The 27,136-nt window shown below is 40.5% G+C and overlaps 1 protein-coding gene and 1 pseudogene across 3 annotated transcripts in view; both read right to left on the bottom strand.

The window, feature by feature from the left end:
• Positions 1-27,136, bottom strand: part of PDE1C (phosphodiesterase 1C) — a 288,406-nt gene that overhangs the window by 64,712 nt on the left and 196,558 nt on the right. For all 3 annotated transcript variants that reach the window (XM_054726097.1, XM_054726098.1, XM_054726099.1), the window contains 9 exons: positions 23,351-23,464; positions 21,485-21,667; positions 20,482-20,548; positions 15,295-15,411; positions 13,151-13,291; positions 10,371-10,471; positions 7,037-7,165; positions 5,418-5,519; positions 4,757-4,850 (listed from right to left, as the gene is read on the bottom strand). In XM_054726097.1, coding sequence (XP_054582072.1) covers positions 4,757-4,850; positions 5,418-5,519; positions 7,037-7,165; positions 10,371-10,471; positions 13,151-13,291; positions 15,295-15,411; positions 20,482-20,548; positions 21,485-21,667; positions 23,351-23,464 — 1,048 coding nt within the window. The remainder of the gene's footprint in view (positions 1-4,756; positions 4,851-5,417; positions 5,520-7,036; positions 7,166-10,370; positions 10,472-13,150; positions 13,292-15,294; positions 15,412-20,481; positions 20,549-21,484; positions 21,668-23,350; positions 23,465-27,136) is intronic.
• On the bottom strand, positions 18,735-18,809 carry LOC114235001 (U2 spliceosomal RNA; annotated as a pseudogene).

Raw genomic sequence — 27,136 nt, 5'->3', positions numbered from 1 at the left:
CTTCTCTCTACGAAGCAGGGACACAGGTTGTTTTGCTGGTACATTTAATGAGGTGGTTTGGAAGAAGGGGTGGTGAACACTAACCACGTGAGAGTAAGAGGTGAGCATTTCTGTTTTCAGTGTGAGAAGCTGCGTTCTTTTATAATAAAATTTTTATTGAATTTATTGGGGTGACATTGGTTAATAAAATTACAGAGCTTTCGGGTATACAATTCTATAATATGTCATCTGTATATTGTATTGTGCTCACCACCCCAAGGTGAGTCTCCTGTCACCATTTATCCCCCTTTATCCTCTCCTCCCTCGCCCTATCCCCCTATCCCTAGCATTAGTTTGAATTCTATTACTGAAAAAGTGCATGTTAAACAGCTTATCCCATCACCTTGCCCACACCCACATCTACATAACACATACATCTTTGAAACTTAATTGAGCTTAGTACACTCAACTATTAAAAGCCCATTTTAAAATAGTGGTCATTAAATTCCCTTTGGAGGACAGATGCATTTATGAATGAGAAAAAAAGGTGTGGAAAATAATATGAAAAAATATACTTCTACAGGTAAATCCAACTTGATTGATACAATATTGTATATCTTTATAACTACTGGTCTTTGTGGAATTATTTATACACTTCTTTCTTTACTAAGGAGGTCAATATTTTCAACCCATGGTAGACCAATTTTTTATGATATATAAAATACCTAAATGACATCATTATTTAAGATATATATATATATATTCCTGGTGTTCTTTGAATTCTAGACTCCACAAGAAATAAATCTATTTTTCAAGAGCCATGAATATTCACAAAAATTGATTGTATGTGACAAATAAATCTCACGATAAAATCCAAACAATGAAAAAGTTCTTTGATCAAATGCTAGAAAGCAAAAGAACCTACCACTGGAAAATTATATAAACAAACAAAATTATATAAGAAAAACTGAAGCAACTTGGGTAAAAAATAAAATCTAAACTAAAATTACAGAATATTTAGAAAAGAATCATTGTGAACACAGTGCATAGCAGAAGCTCTGAGATTCATGATAAAAAAAAAAAAAGACAAACACCTAGCCTTGTGTGCTCTAATATTAAACAGGTGGAACACAAAGAAATGAAGTACTCAGCTCAGGGACTTAGCAAAAGAACAAAATAAATTCAAATAGAAGAAAAGAATTAATAAAAATGAAAACATCAAATAAGGCTTTATAAAATTTTTTTAAAAAACACAATGAAACAAACAAATAGCTAACTTCATAGAGAAGAAAGGGAAAACACTAATATATGAAATGAGAAATAAAAATGAGAAAATAATCGCAGACACAGAGGAAATTCAAATAATTACAGGGGACATCTACAAAATATAAAAATATACAGCAATACAGAGAAATGAACCCCAAGACTTTAACAACGTGTATTTTTCAAAAAGGCAAATGTACACTTCATTAAAGCCAATATTTTATTGAAAAGCATCCTGGGGTAGTGGCTTGGATTTTGTAAATTAGGGTTATAAAACTAAAGATGTGCCCAGCTGGCATGGCTCAGTGGTTGAGCATCGACCTGTGAACCAGGAGGTCACGGTTTGATTCACAGTCAGGGCACATGCCTGAGTTGTGGGCTCAATCCCCAGTGTGGGGCATGCAGGAGGGCAGTTGATCAATGATTCTCTTTTATCATTGATGTTTCTAGCTCTCTCTCCTGTCCCTTCCTCTCTGAAATCAATAAAAATATATTAAAAGGAAAAAAAAACCTGAAGATGTAACTTATTCTTTAGCAAAGCCTAAAAGGTCTAGTATTAATACTGAGGCTATACCCTTATTTTGAAATATAACCCAACTTGCAAATGTGATTTTTTCAAGGATTCTAAGGTCCCATTTAGAGTTCCCATTTGCACTGTCCAGTTTAAAACCTACAGCTAAGAGTGAGTCAACACTTCTCTTACGTGGGTTACTTACAATGGGCTTATGACATCTAGGTTAAAATATTAAATCAATAAAAATAATTTACTGAATCATAATTACTAAAAAGCCATTCTGGTGCAGTGAGCTAACATTCCATTCCCATAGGCAAGAAATTCAATATGGCTTTTTTCACATTGCCTCTAGCACATTTTCATTCAATTCAAGCATATGTGTATGCAAACAAGGTTTCCTTTATGGGGAAAATGTTTAAATATTTAAGTAATTTCTCATATTCACTCTCTCACAATTAAAAAAAGAAATCAATACCTCAAACTTATATGAGTTAGCTATTACCTAACTTTGGCTGCAGATCAAATACTATTAGCTATAGGGGTGTATTGCAAAAGCAGCATCAAAGAAAGCATATGATAAGGGAAGTGGATGTTTGGAGAAAATATTCTCACTCATATTAGAAAAATAGCTTCTGGGAAAATGGTTCAAAATTAACTCTCGATTAAGGATGAATTTGCAGAGTCATTCTCGTATATTCAACAGAGCCACACCTGTACTTTTCTAGTTCCTCCCATGCCATCAGGTTCTCCTAGAGAACTACTCTGTGAGACCAAGAAGTGACTGCAAGAGGAAACAGCCATATGCTGAATGGGGTACCTGCTGCTGTATTCATATAACAATTTAGGGGGGTGTGCGTATGGGTTGATACGCACCATAGACAAAATGAAGAAAATGTAGAACATTTAATGCTGGAAGGACCCTAAGAAAACATCTAGTTTAACCTTCCTTTAAGTTCCACCAACTCCCCTATCCCCGCCCCCCCACAAAAAAAAAAAAACCCAAATCACAAATAAGACCATTGAGAACTAGAGGAATAATTTGGTTAGTCCTGGGCCTCAAACCAGTTGGAATAAAAAAACTCCAAGAAATGGGTGGGTTTCTGTCCCGTGTGGAGGGGAAGTTTGTGGGGGATAGAAATACTTGTATCTGGGTGGAGACCTCACTGTCCGGGAGAAATAGGGCACGGGCCACATTTGTATTTTGAAAAATTTCAGCAGGCACAGTAAAAGAAATAATAAAACTGAAATCAACTTAAAAAAAAATTCCAATAAAAGGCCTTCTGGACTTTAATATGCTGTTAGCTCTAGTCCCACTTCATTTCCAGATATTGTGCACAAGTTCAGAAGAATAGCAACACTTAGATGCCTTCTACAATTTCTCCATTTAAACTAGGAGCATAAGAATAAGAGTAATTCTCTTCCAAAAACCTGAGTAACCAGTGAAAGAGCATATCTCTTGTTCCTTTAGGAGACAAAGTTGAGACCAGTGTTCATTAATATTTTGTGGAATATCAGCTGTCTCTGAATCTATGATGTGAATCTCCCTTCTTGAATTAGTAAGAATGAACAGCATTAACTTGAATTAACTCTACTTTAGGTCCCACAATCTACATGACATACTGCCTTTGTGAAAAAAAGAATGGGTACTATAATAAATGTAACTGAGAGTGACCTCGCAAGGTGATCTGATCATACATTCCTAACTGGGCAGGTCATGGTGGACAGTCACACCCCAGGCATATAACTTCTTTAGGGAAAGGTTTATATTTGCCTTAAGCAAGCCCTGTCCATTGTTTCTGTGCATCTAGGTTCACACCTTTGAAACACCTCTTTTTCAGACTCCTCAGAAGAATGACCACCCTCAAGAGAGCACATAGTCTTGTTAACTGTCCTGTAATTCCAATCCTCACCTTGCCTTCTCCCACCTTCATGTAATCATCCTTACATTCCCTCCTTAATTCCAAATGTGTAAAGGAAACTGCAAGACTGTCATTCTCCAGAGCATTTGAGATTTTGCTTTTGGCAATTGTTGTCAGTTTGATTCAGAGATCTGAATGTTTCTTATATCAACACCTTCAACCTCAGGACCTCACATCTCGAAGCAGATGTTTTAATGGCAACTCTTCTTGAGAAGATATCAGTCTTTTTTAAAAATATTTTTTATTGATTCCAGAGAGGAAGGAAGAGAGAGAGATAGAAATATCGATGATGAGAGAGAATCATTGTTCGGCTGCCTTCTCCACGCCCCACATTGGGGATTGAGCCCACAACCCGGGCATGTGCCCTGATTGGGAATCGAACCGTGACCTCCTTGTTCATAGGTCGACACTCAACCACTGAGCCACGCCAGCCGGGTGAGAAGAAATCAATCTCAGTGCAACACATTTATTTTCCTTTCTATCCTTCTACTTTTATGCACCTTTAAAAACATTTTTTAAAGCAATGTACACCCATAAAAGTATCTGGCTTTTCTTTCAGAAAACACAGCCCTGTGTCTTGGGATGTAATATATTTAAGTATAATTTAAACAGTGGCTTCTAGTGATTTCCTGACCCCAAATTACCACACCGGGCTTGGAATTTGACAATATGGTTTGCCAGCTCAAAAGAAACGACCCAACCAATTATAACAGTAAAAGATTGCCACCTTAATCCCACAGGAGAATGCCAAACTGGTCAACATTTGCTCAACCCGAAGATGGCGGCATAGGTGAAACACCTAACCTGCAGCCGGGCACAACAATTTCAAAGGCACAACTAGAGGTCAGAACGGACATCGTCCAGAACCACAGGAGAGCTGGCGGACTGAAATGCCCACAGCTGGGGGGAAGGAGAAGGCCACGGGGACAATCGGGGGAGCCGTAAAAGCCTGAGGTATGGAGAAACTGGCGGAGACACGAGCACGCGCGCCTGCGGGGAGGATGGAGCCGGAGAGGAAGGGGCGGCTGACGGCCTGGCCGGCGTTCACTGGCAGGAAGGAGATAAAGGCTCCGGAGTGCGCTAAGCGCCAGCGATGATGGAGCTCCCACGCCTTTGCTGGATGGCTAATGTCTGCCGTGTGCAGCATCAGGGATAATGCTTTCGGCTTTTCAATCCTGTACACCCAAAGGAACCAAGCACATGCTGATCAAGCTCTCAGAATCTCAATAAGCGTTTCTTTAAAAAAGCATTAATTTTTTAATTCCTTCCGTTCTCCGGTGTCAAGCCCCACTTCGGCTGAACTGAGAGGAAAGCATCACATCATCCTACAACTGGAATATTCACCAGTGAGGTCTCCATGGGTGTTGAGCTGGACACTTTAAAAACTGACTCAAAACTATTTCTGCAATGACTGGACCATTCAAAAAGACAAAAATCCAAGAGTCACTCTCTGACTTGTGTGTGTCATCTCTGCATTGGGTAGATCTTTGATAATTTGGTTTCCTGCAGGGAAATATTTTCAATTCTAATTGGGACGGATTATTATGGCCCCTTTTATGTATTTCAACCCTGATGAGAATCTGAGATATATACAATTCTCATGCTCTTTCCTCCAAATATCCCCAGTTACTATGAGACTATTCGACAAAGTTCTCCGAAGGAGGTACATTTTAAAGGAGCAACGACATGGGCCGGTTCCAGCTCAAACACCTATAAAAACCAAGCGACACGGACACACTCACGCTTCTGGCTGCTGCAGAGCAGTTTTCATCGCCTTGATCTGTTGGAAATGACAGGACATATCCGTGGCCATCACCATCTCAATTACCAAGGTCCGAAATTCCCTTTCAGGGACACCCCATGGAGAAAAAAAGGTGAAAGTCAAATACGGAAAATAAAAATTAGTTCATTTTTTGCCACTTCCAATCAAAACCAGTTAATTAGTTGTGACATTTGTAATCTAACTTGAGCCTGAAACTGTCTCACAGGTCCCTAAGCTACTCATGTCTCCTAATCTTCAAACTGGATAATATTGATTGATGTTTTCAAGTTCACTGATTCTTTCCTCTGTCTTCTCCAACTTGCTACTAAGCCAGTATAGTAATTTTTCAATTTAAATATTTGACTTGTCAGTTCTAAAATTTGTTTGCTCTTGTTTATATTTTCATTCCACTGGTTCAATTTCACTGTATTTTATTACAAGCATATTTCCCTTTACCTCACTGAGCATAAATAGAAAAACTGCTTTAAAAGTCCTAGTCTGATCATTCCAACAATAGTTCATCTGAGAGAGTGCATCTATTGATTGTCTTTTCCCCTGCAAATAAGTCATATTTTCCTGTTCTTTGCATGCCATTTAGATGGTCACAGAATTTGAGTTTCCCCTTATTTTTTTTACTCTCTCTTTTCTGGAGTTTTAACTCACTCAATAGCAGCTCTGGTTGTTCCTACCCTGGTCTCTCTAGCCAGAAAAACAGTGAAGGTCTTTGTATAAATATGGTTTTAGCCAACTAGTGCTGTTGCCTTGACATAGACCAGTGGTTCTCAACCTTCCTAATGCCACGACCTTTTAATATAGTTCCTCATGTTGTGGTGACCCCCATTATTTTCGTTGCTACTTCATAACTGTAATTTTGCTAGTTATGAATCGTAATGTAAATATCTGTGTTTTCCGATGGTCTTAGGCAACCCTGCTAGCAGTTCTCAACCTGTGGGGTCCCGACCCACAGGTTGAGAACCGCTGCTATAGAGCCTAAGACCATCGGAAAACACAGATATTTACATTACAATTCATAACAGTAGCAAAATTATAGTTATGAAGTAGCAACGAAAATAATTTTATGGTTGGGTGTCACCACAACATGAGGAACTGTATTAAAGGGTCGCGGCATTAAAAAGGTTGAGAACCACTACATAGACTGTCTTCAAGGTGAAGTCACAAAAATATCACACTCACTTCATCCTGTCACAGTCTCCAGGTATGGACACCCCTTCAAAATGTGCCTACTTTTGTTCACTCTCAAGTCAGTGGGGTTGTGTTTGTTTGTATTTGATCATAGTTTATAGCCGTTATGTGCAGGAGGATTGGCTTATTAGCAGATTATCCGGCCTGCTGAAAGTGGAATGCTATGTTATTCCACTTTGAAATGTAGTAAATAAATGGTAACACATTCATTGACAAAGGTCCTAAAAGGTCAAATGCACTTATGTTTCCAAACAAATCTATCAGGTATTAAAATTGCTTTCCTAAAAGAAACAGGATACTAAACGTAAGTTATCTTTCAGTTAATGGATTTCTTCAAAGCAGCGTATTTCATCTCTCCTCACCATTCCTTTCCTGGCCTCCCTGTCTCATCCTTACCTCCAGTCATCCTTGGAGAGGTTGATCAAAATATTCATTTCCTCATCCTCTTGCAGAAGGCGATAAACTGCACTTAAGTGATGATTTTCCAATACAGACTTATCGTTGTACAGAATAGCTGGGTCGGACCTGAACAGAAAGTCAAAAAATAATCTGGTATGTTAAACAGCTGAGACTTTTCAGGTTAACACTGTCAAGCTAGAACACACCATCTCTTTTTCCTGTGTTGAGCAATTACCTTCGCCCCAATGCCATTTATATCAACAAAAAGAAGCTAAAACTAACACTGTAAATGATCAATTGATATACGTAGGGTATTTTAATGTCAATATGTGATGTAAAATAGGTGCCACCCAATCTGAGAACTCTGAAAACTGTTCATAACCAGACCTCCATGATTTTTTCTGGTAGCAGCAAAGATGATTTTTTTTAAAATGTGGGTCAAGTCAAACTTCCTTATATATTCTAGAACAACTTTAATTTTTTTATTAAATAAAATAATTTATCTTATCTCTAATTCTCTGAACACATACCACCTGGCAGGTACAGCTTGCAAGTTCCTCTGGTAGTAGCTTGATCTTAAAATTTGTTATTTTTTGTTAATCCTCACCAGAGTATCTCTTTCCATTGACTTTTAGAGAGAGTAGAGGAAGGGGAAAAGACATAGAGAGAGAAACATTGATGTGAGAGAGACACATTGACTGGTTGCCTCCTGCACACACCCTAACAGGGGCCAGGGATCAAGTCTGCAGTGGAGGTACATGTCCTTGACCAGAATCAAACCTGGGACTCTTCAGTCATTGGCCCATGCTCTATCCACTGAGCCAAACCAGCCAGGGCTGATCTTAAATTGTTACCATGCAGAAGCCATACATAGAAAACAGAGTGAAGAATATAAGGATTATATGACAACTGTTAGTCACTTTTCAAAGACCATCCCACAATTGAATGACAGCAAACACAGAGCTGTATACTATTTCCATATCCTTTATTTAATGAAATCTGAGATTATTACAGCCTATTGGTTTCTCATCAAGGAAGCTAAGTCCCAGAGATGTAAAGTGACTCCGTAGAGCCCCACAGAGTCAGGGTTGGGATGCAGGCGAGATCTCTGACAGTGGGGCCATTGTCCCCCAAGATAACTTCCACCTGTCATTGGCCAAACTTTGAAATTTATCTAGCACACCTTTAAAGTGTTAGACTTAACATACCATCCAAGGACAAAGGACCTGGTCAGAGACTTGATTTTCAGAACAGGGGGCACACAGGCTGGGATGCTTTAGATAAAGTTCTGTTAGAGAAGGCCAAGGTCTACACTTCACTCCAAACCACGCTTAACTGAGCCCATTGGAGTTTTCCCACTCCTATGAAGATACAGCACAAAACACGCAAATCCTGGGGCGAGCCATCTGATCCTGTGCCTGCTAGGTAAGGAAGGCACTAACTGATGTGTGTTTTGTGACATTAAGCTATTTTCCAACTCCTGAAATTAATCTCCCTCTGCGTTGTGACTGGTTTTGACATTGGCCTCCAGCCATGATCCAGGTACGGTTCTTCCATCCACCTCTCTCCCTTCGGCAGGTGCTACTCTCGGTCCTCAGAGCAAAGGTTCCACTCTGTGGAATTCCCCGTGTTTAAAGACCTTGCAACAGGACCTAAAGACTGATTTGCGGCAGCTGAGACTGCTCTACGTGAGGCAGAAAATGAAGCGAACGGCTTAAGTCCTTTTGTCCGCTTCCATTCTATTGAAATTCCCCTTCTGAACACAGATCAGAGGATACTGCCGTCCTCTGTGTACCCCACAATTAAGTGCCGGGTTCATTAAACACATGTGGATGGATTTATGAACACAAACCTATCTGAACTGTGCACCTGCTCGTTCAGTGAAATCAGCAGGTATTTAACGGTGTTAAACTCGCCCCTCCCCCATCTTCTCTCTCTTTGCCTTGTCACCTTTCCCCAAATTCTAGCTTCTTTTTTGTTGTTGTTGTTAATCCTCACTCGAGGATATTTTTCCATTTTTTTATTTTTTTTTTTTTAGAGAGAGTGGGGGAGGGAAGAGACAAAGAGAGAGAAACATAGATCTGAGAGAGACATATCGATCGGTTGCCTCCCACACGAGCCCCAACCAGGGCCAAGGATAGAGCCTACAAACAAGGTACATCCCCTTGACCGGAATCCAACCAGGACCCTTCAGTCCGAGGGCTGACGCTCTATCCACTAAGCCAAACCAGCTAGGGCCTCACTTCTTTTGATTCCTATGTCAAGGCCCAGTTAACCCTGCTGTCAGATTCTCTCTAGTTCTGCATCTGTGTCTTAAGAGAAGGTAAGTTCTGAGTCCAAGAGAGGGCAGATAAGGTTTCATCCTAAATGCAAATGACAACTGATTGGTACAGCTGCCTGGGATTCTACGAGAGGACTATGAGGGATAAGTCTGCAGCTAGTAAGAAAAAAAATACCCAAATTGATTAGTGATGTCTGTGACCGTCAACAGGTCCAGAGTTGGGCATTTAGACCCGTACTTACTATCCCCACAGAGGTTTGGGTTTGCCTGTGCAGTTTGTTAGGGAGGGTGCATAAGTTGCCCATGGTGAATGGCCTGCATGAGACATTCAACATGGGCAACTTGGTGGTCCTAGCTCCCCAAACCTATGCCTCTGAACAGAGCAGAGATGAAACTAGGGAGACTGGGGTGAGCACCACCAGAATCCCAGAGATCAGAGGGTGAGAAGGCTTGGTTATCCTTCACGTCAACAAAGATACTCCCGTCCTTGCCCATCCCCACTGATTTAGTCTACATGGCACCTGTGCCTTTCTGTACATTGCTCCAGCTCCTATTAAAAATAAGTCACAAGGAGCAGGCATTAGAATAGAGGGAAAGGAGATGCATATTAGATGTGAATAAAATACGAGAATTAGGAGCAGACAGCTTTACACTTTAAGTCTTAATCGAAGCTCACCCAGCTGGTCTCTTGTTTAAAATTCATTTTTCCAGCCCAGCCAATGGCTGCGGCTCAGTGGTTAAGCGTCGACCTATTAACCAGGAGGTCACAGTTCAATTCCCCATCAGGGCACAAGCCTGGGTTGTGGGCTCAATCCCCAATGTGGGGCGTGCAGGAGGCAGCCAATCAATGATTCTCTCTCATCATTGGTGTTTCCATCTTTCTCTCCCTCTCCTTTCCTCTCTTAAAATCAATAAAAATATATTTAAAAATTTTTAATTCATTTTTCCAGAAACTCAAAATAGAGCAACCATTCAAAAGAACCTTGCTGGCTTATAAAACTCTCTCCCTGACCCCTCTTGCCTCTCCTCCACACTTTTCAACGTCCTCACCGGGTCTGGATGTGGAAGTTGTTGGTGGTTCCCGTGTGCTCATAGTCATGGATGGCAGCTGAGAAGATGATAGCAAAAATCTCCAGCTCCGTCAGCCAGTTCTGAAAGGGAGATTACAGAGCAATCAGATAATGTGTCTCTTTCTGACTACAGCCTGCTGACAACACACCCACATTACTGTCTTTCCACCCTGCAGCTGGTCAGCTCTTGCCAGACACATGTTTTTGGAAAGACAGAAATGGTGTTTTTCCTCTGTAAAGAGATGAGGGGACACGTGATTTGAAAACAGCATGCCTGCCCTGGCCAGTGTGGCTCAGTTGGTTGAGCATCATCCCATGCACCAAAAGGTCACCAGTTCTATTTCCAGTCAGGGCACATGCCCGGGTTGTGGGCTTGATCCCCAGGAGGGGGCGTGCAGGAGGCAGAAAACAATGAACATGCAGATATTAAAAGCCCTCATCGCATCCTCTCTCAAATTCCAAAGTTCCAAAGTAGACGCAGAAAAAAATTAAAATTTTAAATATGATGCCAAGCTGTAAGTCTAACAGAAAACCTAACGTCTGCCCACTCGAAGGTGGATAGGTAGAGAGACAGATGGAAAGGTAACACCTGGCCTCCCACCTTATGCGTGCTAAAGTCTGAAGAGACTTGTCCCCATCCACTCCACCAAAACTGGCTGTAGTTCAGTGGTCTTCAAAGTGTGTTCCTTGGACCAGCAGAGTTAGCATCACCTGTGTTTCACAAGCCACCCAGATAGTTCTGATGCATGGTAGAGTTCGAGAAGCATTTGAAGCTCCCTTGAGTGACTTCCATCTCAGAGGCTCTATGGATTCATTGATGCTTCCCACCCTTTCTGTGAACATACTGCCCAATGTCCACATGACCAAATACCCATCACTGCTAGCTGCCCTTTGGTACCCTCTGCTCACCTTTGTTACTAATTGAATTGATGCTTTTACGTTTCAGTGTGGCTTATTCCAAACCCTATATTGACCAATTGCACTGTTATCATAATTATGTAATTAAATATGACACAAGCCAATAAAATATGAACTCAAAAATAGAGTTATATCCATAGAACCTAAGCTCAATGCGATAGACAGTCAATAAAAAATTGTCAAAATAGGGGAGACGTCAGCAGAGTGTGGCTGGCTGGATGTTCTGGTTGGGAGCCCACGTGGCTGAAATGAAGGTGTTAGAGAACCTGCATTCCTTTCTGAAGCTGGGAAAGTCTGCCTTCAGGGACATTCAAGGCATTGGCAATTTGTTTCCTTCTCATGCTTTCCATTGGCTCTCTCCCTCTTCAAGCTAGCACTCTCTTCTGCCCCACCTGTTGCCTTTTAATGTTTAGTAACCTTCATTGTACCTCCAAAGTCCCTTTTGCCATCTAATGAGACATATTAACAAGTGTGACAACTCATAAGAAGTCAAAGGTCATGGGGGCCCAAATTCTGCTGACCACGATGACGAATTAAATTACTTGGCACTCTTTAACTAGGATGCCATTTAGAAGTCTTGACATTTCCCTTACAAATATGATGACATCAGCTATGATCAAAAGAAAGATGCACAGCTTCTCTCCTCTTAAAAAATAAGCAAAAGAAAATTAATGGCACCTTGGCCGACAAAGGCAACGAAAGGGGCCAAGGGGTTGCTTTGGAGCTTGGACTCTTTTGACCTAAATCAAAAGCTGACTGGAGCTCAGGGTCTGATTCCTGTCTATGCAATCAGGAACTCTTCAATCCAGTTCTGTTCAAGGATGGTCCCTTAGAAGTGAGCAAAATAAATCTGAAAGGATCCAAGCGTCTGCCAGGAGTGTGAGCTAAGCAGTGATGAGTGATTTACACAGATCACAATGAGTCAATGTTGAGGCCCAGGCATCGCTTTGTCAATGGGATGTTTTGATTCCCTATGTGTCTCACACTTTATAAAACTGGAATGATTTAAAGCGTTTCCCCCCTCTTGGTTTGTAATGAAAGGTTAGAGTGGCAATGTGCTCTCCATTCATCAGATTGCTTCCCACTACTTTTGTAAGCTTGCAGTGAAAGAAGTTTGTTTTGAGCTGCATTTGGGAGAGTGGGTGGAAAGCAGTTTCTATATTTAGGAATTATTCTGAATATGGCCTGAATTGATCATAAAAATCCAATGGCAAATAAGCGCAATTAAGAACATTATGCAGTACGTCACGGTCATTGGCTGCTATGATATAACATTTACATTAATGATAACTTGCATTAGCATAAATGCTTGGGAGTTTTTCTTGAGGGCTAAAAAAAAAAATCTGTGTATAATTCACCTTTATATCTCCATAGCACATACACAGTAGGAACTAGCTAAATATATGTTGAATAAATAAGTCCAAAGAACATCTTCACATCATATTTCTGATACTTTATTCTGAACTGTCACAGCACTTCTACAAGATAGAGTATTTTTCACCATTTTAGAAATGAGGAAATCCTGACTCAGAGAGTCAAGCAATTCATCATAGGTCACAGTCTAATAAGTAATTAAATAAGGATTTCTATCCAACTATATCTAGCTCCAAAGCCCACACTCCTCCCACTGTATCCCATTTTTAATTCAGTGAGAAATTAGACCAAGTCATTCAACACGTCCTTGCTGAAAAGATAATAAATGCGTACTGGGTTTATGGGCTAATGAATAACCATACCCACAGAATGTCTATCTCTGAAGAAGATTTCAAAGTAAAAGGGCATAGAGACCAACCATAGAGACCTAGCTGTTTGTGTAATCCTAGCGTTCCCATCTGTACTCACAGCGACTCCTGTCTTATAGAGGAGGTAGTGCACAGTCTGTGTGACGTCCGCGGCATGCACTAAATTGTGATAAGGATTTTTATGCTTGCTGTATCCCACTTCCAGGGCCTCCACAAATGAGACGAGCGCAGAAATGGGGATCTGAAAAAGAGTAGTAAGTTTAATGAGCTAGTGGTTTAGTAGCTTTAAGTGAGGAAAAAAAACATTACACAGGATCAGCTCAAACACATGTAAGGTAGAAGGGTATGGGGTCATTTATTCCTCGAGCAAAGGTCTGGGACTTTTATTTCTCAAGAAATAAATGAGCGCGTACTATGCAGTGCATCTCATTTATTTATGACAAAACATAAAGTACACCGAGATCTTAGGTCATTAAATAATTGCAAAACAAATGCAAGCTGCCACCTCCGGAAAACTGAGCCCTTTAGGGAAAGTGATTGTGTGTATGGACACGTTAAAAAAAAAAAAAAAAGACATCGTCTGTTATATATGGAAACAGAAACAACCTGTGTCCTTATGTCTATTACTTGACAATTTATTATAGGTGCCTTGCAATGTGGAATAATATTTCCAATTAGCCTAATTGCTTTTCTGTCTCAAGTATGTATAAATATATACCTTCTTTTTTCTATGTGGCAGAAAGTGAAGGACATTTGCAAAATGGAGAAAATAAGGGCACCCTTATGACAGTTATTGGGTAAGCTTTTGGGATCAGTTCCTTGGTTTGGGATAAATTATCCAGTTCAAGACTGGGGGGGAAAGGAAAGGGTGCATGTTCCTGAAGAGCAAACATCACATCAGGAAGAAAAAATGAGGCCAGTACTATTGGGATGCTGCGAGGGCCCATAACATGTTCTTCCTGGAGCCCAGTCTTCCATGCTTTGGCTTTGAAAATTTGTGCCCTGACCAGTTTGGCTCAGTGATAGAGCGTTGGCGTGCAGACCGAAGGGTCCTGGGTTCGATTCTAGTCAAGGGCATGTACCTTGGTTTCGGGCACATCCCCAGTAGGGGGTGTGCAGGAGGCAGTTGATCAATGTTTCTCTCTCATTATGTTTCTAATTCTCTATCCCTCTCTCTTCCTGTCTGTAAAAAAGTCAATAAAATATATATTTTTTAAAAATTTTAAACATTGCCTTGCAGATGTCAAAGATCAATTTTCATTTTTGAAAATGAAGTACCAAGAAACCTAGCTTCTTGGGGCTGTTCATGAGAGGTCTGTGAACCACTGAAATTCATGGAGCTTTGCTCTGAGGACAGTGTCTCAGGCATTCACCAGATTTTCAAACAGGTTTCTGGTGCAAAAAAAAATTAAGGTCCACTGCCATCAAATATTTATGGCTATATAAGAAATACACCCCCAAATACACAGTCGTTTGGAAAGTGCTAAGGCACCGTGCTGTCCAGAGAAGTCAATGTTTTGTAGAGAAAAAGGCCTGCATTTTCCAGAGGCTCATCCCTAGGATGAGGGACATCTGAGAAACATAATACGACAGATGTCAGCCGATGAATTCACAGGTGGCCTGGAGAACCCGGCCCGACCTCCAGACTCTGCGAGTGAGAGGCTGAAGGGATTGCACACTGGAAACGTTTCACGCTCTCTACTTAAGGCTGAAGAATTCATTGGCAGCATGAATGGCTGGGCAATACCAATGACCTGTCAAGAGGATAAGTGAGGGTATTTGTCTGCATTGGAGTCAAGTGATGGGGAAAAAAAGTCTGAGGAGGCAGCAGTCCTGCATTCTGTCTCCATCAGTGTCTCCCCACTGATGGTACAAAAATTTACATGAAATCCAGTCTCCCAGCTGATGGAGGAGAGTTTACATGAAGCCAGGCTGAAATGAGATCAGTGAGCAGAGCCACGCGGAGTTCTGCTAGTGCACGCTTCGGGTGGTACCTCCCAGGAAGACTGGGATCAAAACGTGCGACTCCAGCCTCTCCCTGGCCAAGGAGCCCCGCCACACAGGGGAGTAACGAAAAGTTCCCACCACAGAGGAGTCCCGTGGCAGCGACTGTCCAGACGATGCGTCACCACGTCACCCCGAGCAGTTTGGGGTCTGTATTAAAAGGATTCTCTTGGCCTTGGCCCCCAAATCATGCAAGGATAGATAAATGTGTGGTTGTCGTTTTTTCCATTAGGCACTGACCTTGAAGCGGCTGATCAGATCGTAGCGTGTGAGTAATTCATAGAAAATGAATTTCAGTGCATGGTCCCCACTGGCTTCATTGAGAGAAAAGACATCAAAGGACCACCTGTCCACATCCTGCAGGACCCGGCAGGGAGAAAGATGCATTAGTCCACGGCCACTTCCACAGCCACTGATTTCTCCCTGGGGAGTCGGCCTGGGATTTCACACACTCACACTTTTCCAACCTGGCAGACCTACATAGCATTTACTGATCAAATATTAAATAGTCTTATAACTAATAACAGCAGCTATAATTTATTGAGGGCCTACCATATCTAGGCATCATGACCAGTAATAAATACATAATTTATCCTGAAAACCACTCGAAAGGATAGGTTTTTATTACTCACATCTTACAGATGAGAAAACTGAGAAGTGACCTCATTTCCCTGAAGCCCCATCACAAGTAAGTGTTGGCGAGGACACGATGCGCCCAGCACACAAACACATGGTCACCCTAAGCTCGGGCTCTGTCCATTAAGACCTCCCACTCCCTACCCCGGCTGAATTTCAAATGTTTAGTTCATTGACAACAACCTTCAGTGCTTCCCTACTCTGAACTTCTCCCCAGTCCCTTGATGCCCTGTGCAGACTTCCTCTTAGTCCGCAGTTGAGGATAGCAACCCACTTTAAAGTGTTCAGGAACACGCACGATATAGAATACAAAACTACATGTCACTCTGATCCAAACTGCTGAGCTGGACCCAAGGAGAAAGCCTTCATCGCATGGGTCAGAAAAATGTCACCACTTCTGGAGTCACTGATCTGGGGACTCGGTCCTCGAATCTGTAAATCACCCTACTGAAAAAAAAGTAAAACTAAGACCTAAGCTGAACACACACCTCATATACTATTTTTTTTAAGTTCAAAGTCTTATTTGTCTATAAATAGCTTCTCCAGAATATATAAACACTGCCTGATGTGTCTTTGACTTATAGCCAGCTATTTATAAACAAAGGTGTGTTTAACCAACAGGTAAAGCAACAGTCTCACTTTCTCATTATGACAGAGTCTCGCTTTCAGTAGAGCAAGTGTATGGCTGTGAGTTTGACAGTTAAGAGCCATGTGAGGCCACATGGAGTTCGGGCAGGGTGTCAGGTGGTGCCCTAAGAAAGACCTGGGCTATCAGGAACCGCTGGCCTGAGTGGCTCTCATCTCAGCCCTCACTGCATCCCAACATCACCCATCCATCCCAATCCTGTCTCTCCAAACGTCCCACTGTCAAGATCATCCCAAGGTCATCAAGGTTCTCTCTCGTGGAGGCCAGGGCACAGAAAAACTGAATCATTTACAGGGAAAACCAAATTTTTCCAAAAGCATCTCAAAATAGATTGTTTCAATTCATACCAGTGGTAACCTCACCTCCGTTTTCAATAATTTCTCCTTCATTATAGTAACTAAAGAAATCGCTACAAGTATTGAGCACATTTTTTTGTACCAGGCACAGTGTAAGGTAATTTATCTACATTTGCAAATCCTCACAACTCTGGAAATAGGTGTTACTTTCCCCAGATTTACAGATGGAACCTCAGAGAGATGAAATGAAGTGTCTCTTCAGTAGCAGAACCAGGTATTAACTCCTGTGACACCACCTAGCGATAGCCTTGCCAGCAGATGACATTTGTAAACTCCATGAATGTAAACTGTAATCCAGGCCTCATAAACACCCCAATAGGGGCCAGACCATAGATGGTGGGGCCAGTTAAGCTTAACCCAAGAATTGAACCTTCACCCTGATTACTGTAATTGCCATTGCCATGACATCCATTCTCTGACCATTAGTCCTAAAGAAAAGTCCTCTGACTACTCAGTAGGTGGGACAACATTTTGTCATGTCTAACAACTTTTAATCCTATTCTCCAGAATGAGTAAAAAAAAAAAAAAGAGAGAGAGAGAAAGGCTACTACTGGAAATAAAGAGATTATCATAGCAAGAAGTCCAATTTATTCTGAATATTAGGACTTAGAGAGATGAGAGGATGAGTAAGTAGACAGCAGGGTAGATGTCCTTTCCGGGCCCTCCTTTTCAGAAGGCTCAGCCTTGATTCTCACATTGTAATGTTCTTCAGAGCCACTGGGGGTGCCCAGGGGAAATGCTGATTTTCAGGTGGGGGACTCTGGGAAGTCTTAGGGTGGGTCTGGAATCTGCATTTAACAAGCACCTAGTTTAACTGTTTTAAACCAATCTTCCTCTCTTACCAAACTTGGTTCAAGGGCCATTCCCGTGGAGAACTGCACAGACTTCCTATCAGTCTGGTTTTACGTAAAGGAAGCCTGAGCCTCCTCATTTCCTCCCACTTTAAACCTGGAGTCTCTCCAGATGTCCCTCCTGCAGTCACACAAACAGACGCCCTTCTAAAGAACAGAACACGTCTACATTCCCAGCAACCCCACCTCAGAGGGCTCGAGAGAAAACACCCCACATTAGAAGCTACAGAGAAACATAAGAAGAACAGAAACGCCACATAATTCAAATTTAGAGATGGGCGGTGGTTAATGCTTCTTTTACTTAAACGTTATTTTATGCCATGTTCTCACATTAATCACAAAGCTTAACATGACAGAGCCCAATGGTTATTTTATGGACTTGTATTCTCTCAGTCCTTGGGGACATTTCTGTAATAGAAGAAAACAATATGATCCCATATTAACAGCTGGCAGTGAAGTGAGACAACTTTTTCCTAACAGGCACAACATTTAAAAAAGCAATATATATATATATCAGTGTGATCTCTCCAACTGCCCTCTAATCCACTGCAAATAAAACAAAGTCTGGGGAAGCAGAAAAATATTACATTTTTAAAGGTCTTGAACTTGCCCAGTGAACAGGAGACAACACCAAGAGGAAAATCTGTTTTAGCCTTGTGCACATATCAGAAATACTTGTGGAGAAGGATAGCAATTCAGGGAGTTAGGACTTACTCCTTGACTGAATCATCTAGGTACCCTCTCCTCAGAAAGACATGTGTGCATTCGAGAATCGCTTTTCCCTAAGCACAAAATAACCATCGTGCACATCACAGGTTGCTCCACGTTTCCTTCAGTTATTCTACATAGACAAGATGCTCCAATTTGGAAGACATATTTTCATAAATTTCTTAGTGCCTGTATAATCACCTGTATTTATGTTCCCAATAAAGGAAGGAATTAAAAATAAAATATGCTTTTAATGTTCCTAAGACTCACTCAATGTTTCAGGTTCAATTATGAAAATCAATGCATCTTCAGAGTGGATGTTATGAAACATCAAATCTTATGTGAATTGATTTCACTGATTAAATGGGAAATGCCACTGTAAATCACACTGATATATTAGGCATTAAAGTGGAAGTTGAAGAGGAATGAGAGAAAACGTGCCTCCTTGCTGTATCCTTCTTGAGTATCTTTCCTATTCTTACGATGAGTTGAGATGATATATTGAATTTTTAAGGACGGATACTACACTTGATCTTAGCCAAAAAGCCAAGAGGCAATTCACCTGTGAGAATGGCTATTGTCAACAAGACAATTTATAACAAGTATTGGAGAGATTGGAGAGAAAAGGGGACCCTCATACACTGCTGGTGGGAATGTAAATTGGTACAGCCATTACAGTATGGAGGTTCCTTAAAAATAAGAAACCTCATGCCCCAACAATCCCTCTTCTGGGTATCTACCCAGCCACAAGAACAGATGAAATACTGCCATTTTCAACAACATGGTTGGATATTAAGAATATCATGCTAAGTGAAATAAATCAGTTGGAGAAAGTCAAGAACCATATGATTGTACTCATATGTGGGATATAAAACTGAAAGCAACAAACAAAAAAGACAAACAAACAAACAAAAACTCAAAGACAAAGACAACAGTATGGTGATTACCAAAGGGAAAGGGGAGTGGGGAGGAGAAAAAAGGGTAAAGAGGGTTAAATATATGGTGATGGCAGAAGACTAGACTTTGAGTGGTGAACATACAAGGAATATACAGATGATGTAGTATAAACTGTACACTTGAAACCTACATAATTTTATGAACCAATGTCACCCCAATAAATTCAATAAAGTTTAAAAGAAAAAGTGACAGAAAATGGAGAACAGAGACAAGAGAAAAGAACTATAAAATATATAATCAAAATGGCCCTAAAAGACTTTTTCTTGACATTATATTGATCAAGAAGCACTCCCACCCCCGATTCCATGAATAGGTAATTTAAGTTATATTCTGAAAATATCATCAGGTTTCAGAGAAAGACGAGAACAGCTTTAACCATAGTCAGAATGCTGGGACATCCCTGAGCAAGTGGATGCAACTCCATGTGTAGGCACCATGCAATGTCAACCAGCCCAGTGATCCTGGGCCTTAGCACAGCCCACCCTCAAATCCACAAGCCAAATCAGCTTCAACACAACTGGGATACCCTCAGACCAGTGGATGCGAATCAGCACACACCCAGAGGAATATATCTGCTCTGGGACTCTTTGAAATATTCTGTACAATCCCAAGATCTTGTCTCATTGGGAGTAATTCTACTGGTTTTAGACCATTTAAACTGAAACATCCGCATGACTTCAAATGGGACTTGGGGGCTCAGTGGGAGTCTAGGGAAAACAGGAGAGCATAGGAGAGCATATGGAGCGGATCAGGGCTGTAAGGCCTATGTTCATGCCATTATTTATGGCTTATTGTATACCTGGAACTCTGGTATTAAACCTTAGTCCTGGCCCTAATTAATGGTCTTTTTAAAAAAATTCTCACTGAGTCTCAGTTTATTCATCTATAAAATGGACTTAGAGTAGGAAATCATATAATGGTGTAATAATGATCACCAAAGATCTTCCTGATGTTCAATATTTATAACCAGATCAAATTTGATCTTCTTTGGCCAAAGTCAGAATGAGCCCATAATGAAGTGACTCCAAGGAAGTAGAGAAATATGAAACACACAGAGTTTGATTTAATAAAACAATTAGCAAGATGAAGGCTGAAAAGATAGTGATACCATTTAAACAGATAAGTAAAAGATAATAAAAGTTTAAAAAATCAGGAATGACAGGGAAATATTTAAATGAACTATAAATGAAAGCCTCTTATTTCGTAATGACAAGTGTAACTGTATTTTTATAGAGTACCTTGTGCATTATAATACTTTTTTCATTGGTATTACCTTTAATGCTTCTATAACCACTGCTGGGTAGCTCAGTCCAACCATGTTTGATGTACGTCTATACATTCTGCCAAAGTCAGAGAAGGAGAAAATGCAATATTATATCTTACAAGTATTGACAAGTAATGAGAAGTCTTGTCACCTGGCGACCCAAGGCACCTAACATTTCTTTTGTAATCTTTTTTCATAGTCAATCAAGTGGCCTAAGTGTAAAATTCAAAAGAAATTAACACAATCCCAAACATATGAACTGTTTGTTGGAAACAAAAAAGAATGAATCTGTGTGGCTCAAATTGGAAATTAAATGATTAAAATTCTGCCAGAAGAGAATTCTAGTACAACATAGAGAGTATGCAATGTAGAACTTTAACCTGGACAATGAGCTCTTATGGGCAACCCATTTAGAAGAGCTGTTCTTTAGAATTGCCAAAAACAAGCAGGGAAACATCCCGGGTGAACTGTGACATTCTAAAACCTGTAATTGTCCAATAATGATTACAGGAAGAATAAATCCATTTTTATAATAAGGATTACAGGAAGAATAGATCAATTTCTGGAATCTATGTCCAGGGAAGGGAAGCAATGTAATTTCAAAGAACAAAATGGCGAACAGAATTGGAAAGTTCCAAGGGGAACTGAAGCCCTTTCAGTGAACTGCCCTCCGGGGTCAACAAGCTGTCCCTGACCTGTCCCAGATGCAGACATCCTCCACATGTGTCCAAGGATGATGGGTTCAATGATGTCCTTCTTTAAAAGTGGGAGACTGGACTCAACTCAGTTGACAAAAAGAATCTGAGCCAGAGGCAAAAGCTTGTCCTAATGGTGCTACAGAGAGGAAAGTAGCAATGCTTCTGCTATCTTTTGTTCAAGACTATCTGTTTGCACCCAGGATTTTCAGCATTTATAAAGACACCAAAAGTACATCAAAGCAAATCTTCCATTGTTGGGGAACAGGTGTTCCTTATGCTGCTTTAGTTATCGAATGAATGACAGTTGTCTTTACCTCTCCACGAATATCCCAGCCTGCACTGCATGCACGATGCTCTTGAACCGCGGCTTCTCATCGCTCCGCCTGAGCATCATCCCCATCTGCCGCGTGAAGGTGGAGGCCAGCCAGTCTCGGACCTCGGAAGGCACCGCATCTGACTGGATGTCACTGAGCTCATCCTCCGTATCCAGGAGTCGCCTGAACACAAGAAACACAACCGGACACAGACAAAACCTGAAGTGAGAGCTCTCTGTTCTGAACAGCTACTCCTCTCCCCTCATCTGCAGACACAGGTGCAAAGAAACCAAATTAAATCAGCCACAAAAAAATACAGCATCTTTTAGGTAAGGCTAGTGAAAGCTCACCATTTGCCTTGCAGAAATGTCTTTTCTACAAGTTATGTTTCAGGATGGCTCTCTCTACCGGCCTGGACAAGGAACTGAGTCAGAGGAAGTCACACAGAGTCAATCTCAGGCTCTGTGGGTCTCAGACCCACTGCACTCAGAGCACCCAGCATCCTGATTCCTAGGTTTGTGGAATTTGAATGGAATCTAAACCTTCCATTTAACAATGCACAGGGGAGGTTATTTCATAGATGGGCCTTGTGGTACTGTTGGGTTTTTTAGTTGACATTTAAAGACTTGGCCATAGACAACAATAATGTACTATAAACTTTCAAGTTGCTACGAGACTAGATCTTAATTGTTCCCATCACAAAAATATAATGATAATTATGTGACATGATAGAGGTATTAGTTAATGCTGTGGGGTAATCATATTGTGATATATAAATGTGTCAAATCAACACATTGTACACTTTAAACTTACACAATGTTCTGTGCCAATTATATACCAATAAAAGTAATTTTTTAAAAAGAAAAACTAATAGACTATAAAGTATTACTCTAACAATGTCAACTGATATTCTCTGGTTTGATAGGCCACCACAGAAAGTTAGATGTTTAAATTCAAGCAAAATTCCCCAAATAAACAGTTCTTTATTTGAGCACAGACATTTAAGTCATCTGTCAGGTGGACTTAGCTGATTTTTCAAACTTGTTCATAGGTCAGACCACTAGAACAGAATATGAATATACTAAGTTACCTCAAATTTAGAATTATATTTTATACTTATATTAAGCCCTACTAAAAAGGAGTAAAAATTGGTGTTAATAAAAAGATTGTTTTTTCTTTAAACACATCAGTTGGGGAAAGAGGATAAAGTGTAACATTTGGGGGAGGGGGGACTATGTTATCAAATTTCCTTAAAATTAGGAACCAACCATGTTACAAAAACTAAGCCACAGAATTCTCAGATGACTGGGGTATCATCTAAGAATCATCTCAGATTGGAATTTGGCATAGAAATGTAAGAATGCACAAATACTGACAAAGGAGCCTATCTGAATTTTAAAAAGAAGATCTCATATTCATCATTTCAACTTTGTTTTTCAAAAGAAAAGCAATTTTGTTGTTTTCAAATGCATTTAGTAATTGGAAGCACTTTAATACTTTTGGATAATTCAAGTGCAAAGAGTCGGCAAGAAAAATAAATGTCATACTTAAGATTGAAGGAGAAACACGGGGTGCTTAAGAGAACAAATGCTTCTCCCTCACCCCCAGACCCTCCACTTAGAAACAGATACTGTGAACTAGAGTAGGCCCATAATATTTAGACTGAGTCTAACAATATGCAATAATCATAGTAGAAGGTACAGAGGAAATGTGAGCTCAAATCTACCCCATTTGCTTGTGGAAACTAAAGCTCCAAGGCCAGTCATTTGAATGCTACCCCGTATATGCCATGGGGGACAATTCAGAAGGGCCATTTGATGGAAAATTCACCATCAGTGCACTAACTTCTTGTCATTTTTAGCTTACCTGGTTTCATCGATGTATACAGACTCAAGCACTGTAGCTGCATATTCCAAATTCTTCTTAAGATCTACCACTGAAGCCTCGCCTCTCTCTAACTGTTTGACCAAAGACCGTAACCTAAGGGAGGAAAAGACATAATTCAATTAGAACAAAGGAAACAAAGAATGACCCTACAATTACAGTGACACATTTTAGAGTCATTCAATATTTTTATTTATTCCAATGTGTTGTAAAGGAAAATATTCATCTAATGATGGAGCTGACCAGTATATCTCAAGGAGCAAGTCATAAAATAAATGCACACATTTTTATGAAGCAAGAATAAAAATGTTCTCATCTACCAGACACTGACCACTCCCAACACTTTCCAGCTTTTATGTTTCAAAAGTTCCCTACATTATCAATGGTTTTGCAGCTTCTCTGTTTTTAATTTTTGCTTCCCTAATTGGACGCAGAAAAGTATGACCAGCAACATCATCATCGTCAGGTTGAGATTCTGCTATGTTGACAGTACTTTGTTCACAGTGATCTTGGAGAATAGCAGCCTCCTGGCCCACAGGTCTCCCAAGACAGCCAAGCAGCTCTAAATCACCAAAATAATCTTAGAGGGCTACAAAGGTAGACACGAAGGCAAAATAGTTCACTGGACAGGAAGGATGCCCCTAGGAAGAGATAAATGCCCTAGTTGAAAAACAAACAAACATGAGGATGGGTGATAAACCTAGGAACTGAGGACAAGACCTTCCCCCCTGCCAGTCAAGACTTCCAGAGGGTATAAGAGAAATGATAAAGCATGCTCTCCTCAGAGAAGGACCTAGTATGTAGAGCCATAAAATGCCAACAGATGATCAAAGTCCAGTAACTGGGAATACTAAACACCACAGAGATTTGGAGATAGGACAACACTTCAGACAGACAGACAGCAAAAAAAAAAAAAAAGAGCAGAAACTTTGAGGACACTTCACAACATATTGGCTATGCAATTCCAGGCAAGTCATTATTATATTTTTTAATCCTCATCCAAGGATATGTTTTGATTGATTTGAGAGAGAGAGAGAGAGAGAGAGAGAGAGAGAGAGAGAGAGAGATCATTTGCCTCCCGTAAACACCCCAACTGGGGATCAAACCCACAACCTAGGTATGTGCCCTGACTGGGAATCTAACCCACAACCTTTGGTGTATGGGACAACACTCTAACCAACTGAGCCACCCAGCCAGGGCAGGCAGGTTATTTAATTTCTATGAGAGTCAGCTATGAAATGGAGATCCAACCAACAAATCTCCTAGATTGCTATAAATATTAAATCAAAATGATATTAATATAGTCACATCAACCATGTGACCCACTGTCTGTTTTTCCCCCATCTTTATTGAGATGAAATTGACATATCACATTGTGTAAGTTTAAGGTGTACAACGTGATGACTTAATACAGATTGGAAAATGATCACCACAATATAGTTAGTTAGCACAGCCATGACCTCACATAGTTACAACTTTTTTGTGATGAAAATATTTAAGATTTACTGTCTTAGCAACTTTCACATATAGAATACTCAAAACTAATACTTGCTAACTAGTCATCATGTTGTACATTAGATCTCAGAACTTATTCATCTCATAACTAGAACTTTGTGCTCTTTGACCAACATCTCATTTCCTGGTTGTTTTTCATTAAGGCAATTGTTATCATTACCATCACTGCCATTATTTGGTGACTTTGATCATCATAGGCAACCAGATGAGAAATATTGTAGCAGGACACTTAAGATTACCATCAAGTCTCCATTTCCCAAGGCTGAGCCCACCTTCCTGACTTCAAAATCCTCTGACTTGTATTCACAAGAAAGAACACTTAGACTTCTTAGCAATATGTAAACTACTCCCCTCTAGATCCACATGAAAATGATCAGCAATAAAAAAAGACGGAAAAACTCTGGATCAACCTCAAAATGTAAGCAAGGGGTCATCCATACAAAAGAAATTCCCGGGAATGTCAATGATGTAAAATACAGAGAAAGTTCATTTGAATCACCATCTGACTGTGAATCTCTAACATGCAAAGGGAAATATGCAAAGCACATGGACAGAGGCCTCTGCCCCCCGGGAGGTGAGGTTGGCGGTGGCTCCCATTAGCAGCTCTAGGAAGTGCTCTGGGTTTCAGAGACAGCGTAGGACAGGTGGTTGGCACGGAAGGGCTTGGAGTCACTCACACACCATAGACAGCCCGCCTGCCAAAGGAGGGCAGACTGCAGCAGCCAGCCCTGAGAGCTGCTCCAAAAAAGGAATGGAAGCTCTTGAGCAAAAGCATTCCTGGCTACGTCTGCCTCTAATTTTCACTCTCTCCTCCAAGAGCCCAAATGCCCTCCAGGTTGTTTGGACCGGCAACTGGCAAAGTAAAATGAGGATGAATTTAAATTTTTCTATTTCTCCCTTCATTTGGGGCTTCAGGTTCCTGCCAGGAATGTCCATCAATCACTAATAGGACCCATCTCAATTCTCAAAACCTACAAGAAAAGGACAAAGCATTAAAAAATGATGAGGCAAAATGGAAGGCTAGTAGGAGTAAGAACCAGATGGTCCTATCTGCTGCCAATAGGGCTTCCATAAGAAGCAAATATAAGGAGCTTTAATCAAGGAAGTTTTCCTAGACGGAAGAAACACCTTGATGAACAGATGAAAAGAGATCAAATACAACCAGGAAAACAACAAACGAAAAGATCTAACATATGCCATTCTAATTTTTTAATTGAAAGAATAAGGAAAAGAACTTGAAAATCTTTGAGAAAATAAAATATATTATTTGAAAATAATGAAAATTCAAGCTGGCCACAGACTCCTATCCTGCCAAATATCAGAAAGCAATTTAACAACAATAGCAAGTTTTGAAAATAGTATGGTATAATGCAGGATATCTCTATCTATATTTCATAGAATTGCCATGTATATGTGAACCCATCAAGTGTATTCTCAGGTGTGGACAAACTCCAACTTTCATCATTAAAATGCTTTCCAGAAAACAAAGACTTTAAGGCATTCTCTATGACAGAGGTCTATCCCCTTTCAAAGGGGATAGATTCATGGGTCTCCAATTAAATGGATAGTGGATTCACAACATAGATTTAACCAAACCACCCTTTACAAAATAGACCGTTTAAAAGATTAAAAAGAAGTGGCACATGGAAAATAATGCTAATTATACAAGGACAAGTTCGCGTGAAAATGACTGACACTTCTTTTCCTAAGACAAGTTCCTATTCCTACTGTATATGCTCCTATGTCACTCTTTTTATTATGAGTTGAAACCATTAAAAATATTTATTGTTTGTAAACACCACATATTTGAGACAGCAGGAACCAAAGCATCCTCCGTCAAATTCTCACTTCACTTGTATTTCATAAAAGTGCTTTGAACTTAGATTGCTACCACCTGGGTGGAGGGGATCGCCAAAGGGAAGCCCTGTGGAACCAAAGTCGATTCCCAGGGCCAGGGCATGCCCCCAGGCTAACACACCTGCCACATGCCGGGCAACTAGACATGCCCAGGAGTACTCAGGGACACACACACACACACACACACACACACACACACACACACAGGAATGAGGGGGTCAGGCACCAGTGTCATTCATTTCTGAAGGAGCCGCTTCAAATCCCAACCCTTGACTCTGTTTGATAGGAGAAAGGATGCTATGTAAAAACGAATCACAGTCAGCCAATGTACAATTAAAATGATCATGAACATCATATGGACTATCACTTATAACCACTCTTGTTAACAACCCCCCT

Source organism: Eptesicus fuscus, chromosome 14 (assembly GCF_027574615.1).
Source record: "Eptesicus fuscus isolate TK198812 chromosome 14, DD_ASM_mEF_20220401, whole genome shotgun sequence".
Lineage (NCBI taxonomy): Eukaryota > Metazoa > Chordata > Mammalia > Chiroptera > Vespertilionidae > Eptesicus > Eptesicus fuscus.
The sequence above is the reverse complement of the archived record's forward strand: the minus strand, read 5'-3'. Positions and strand labels throughout refer to the sequence as shown.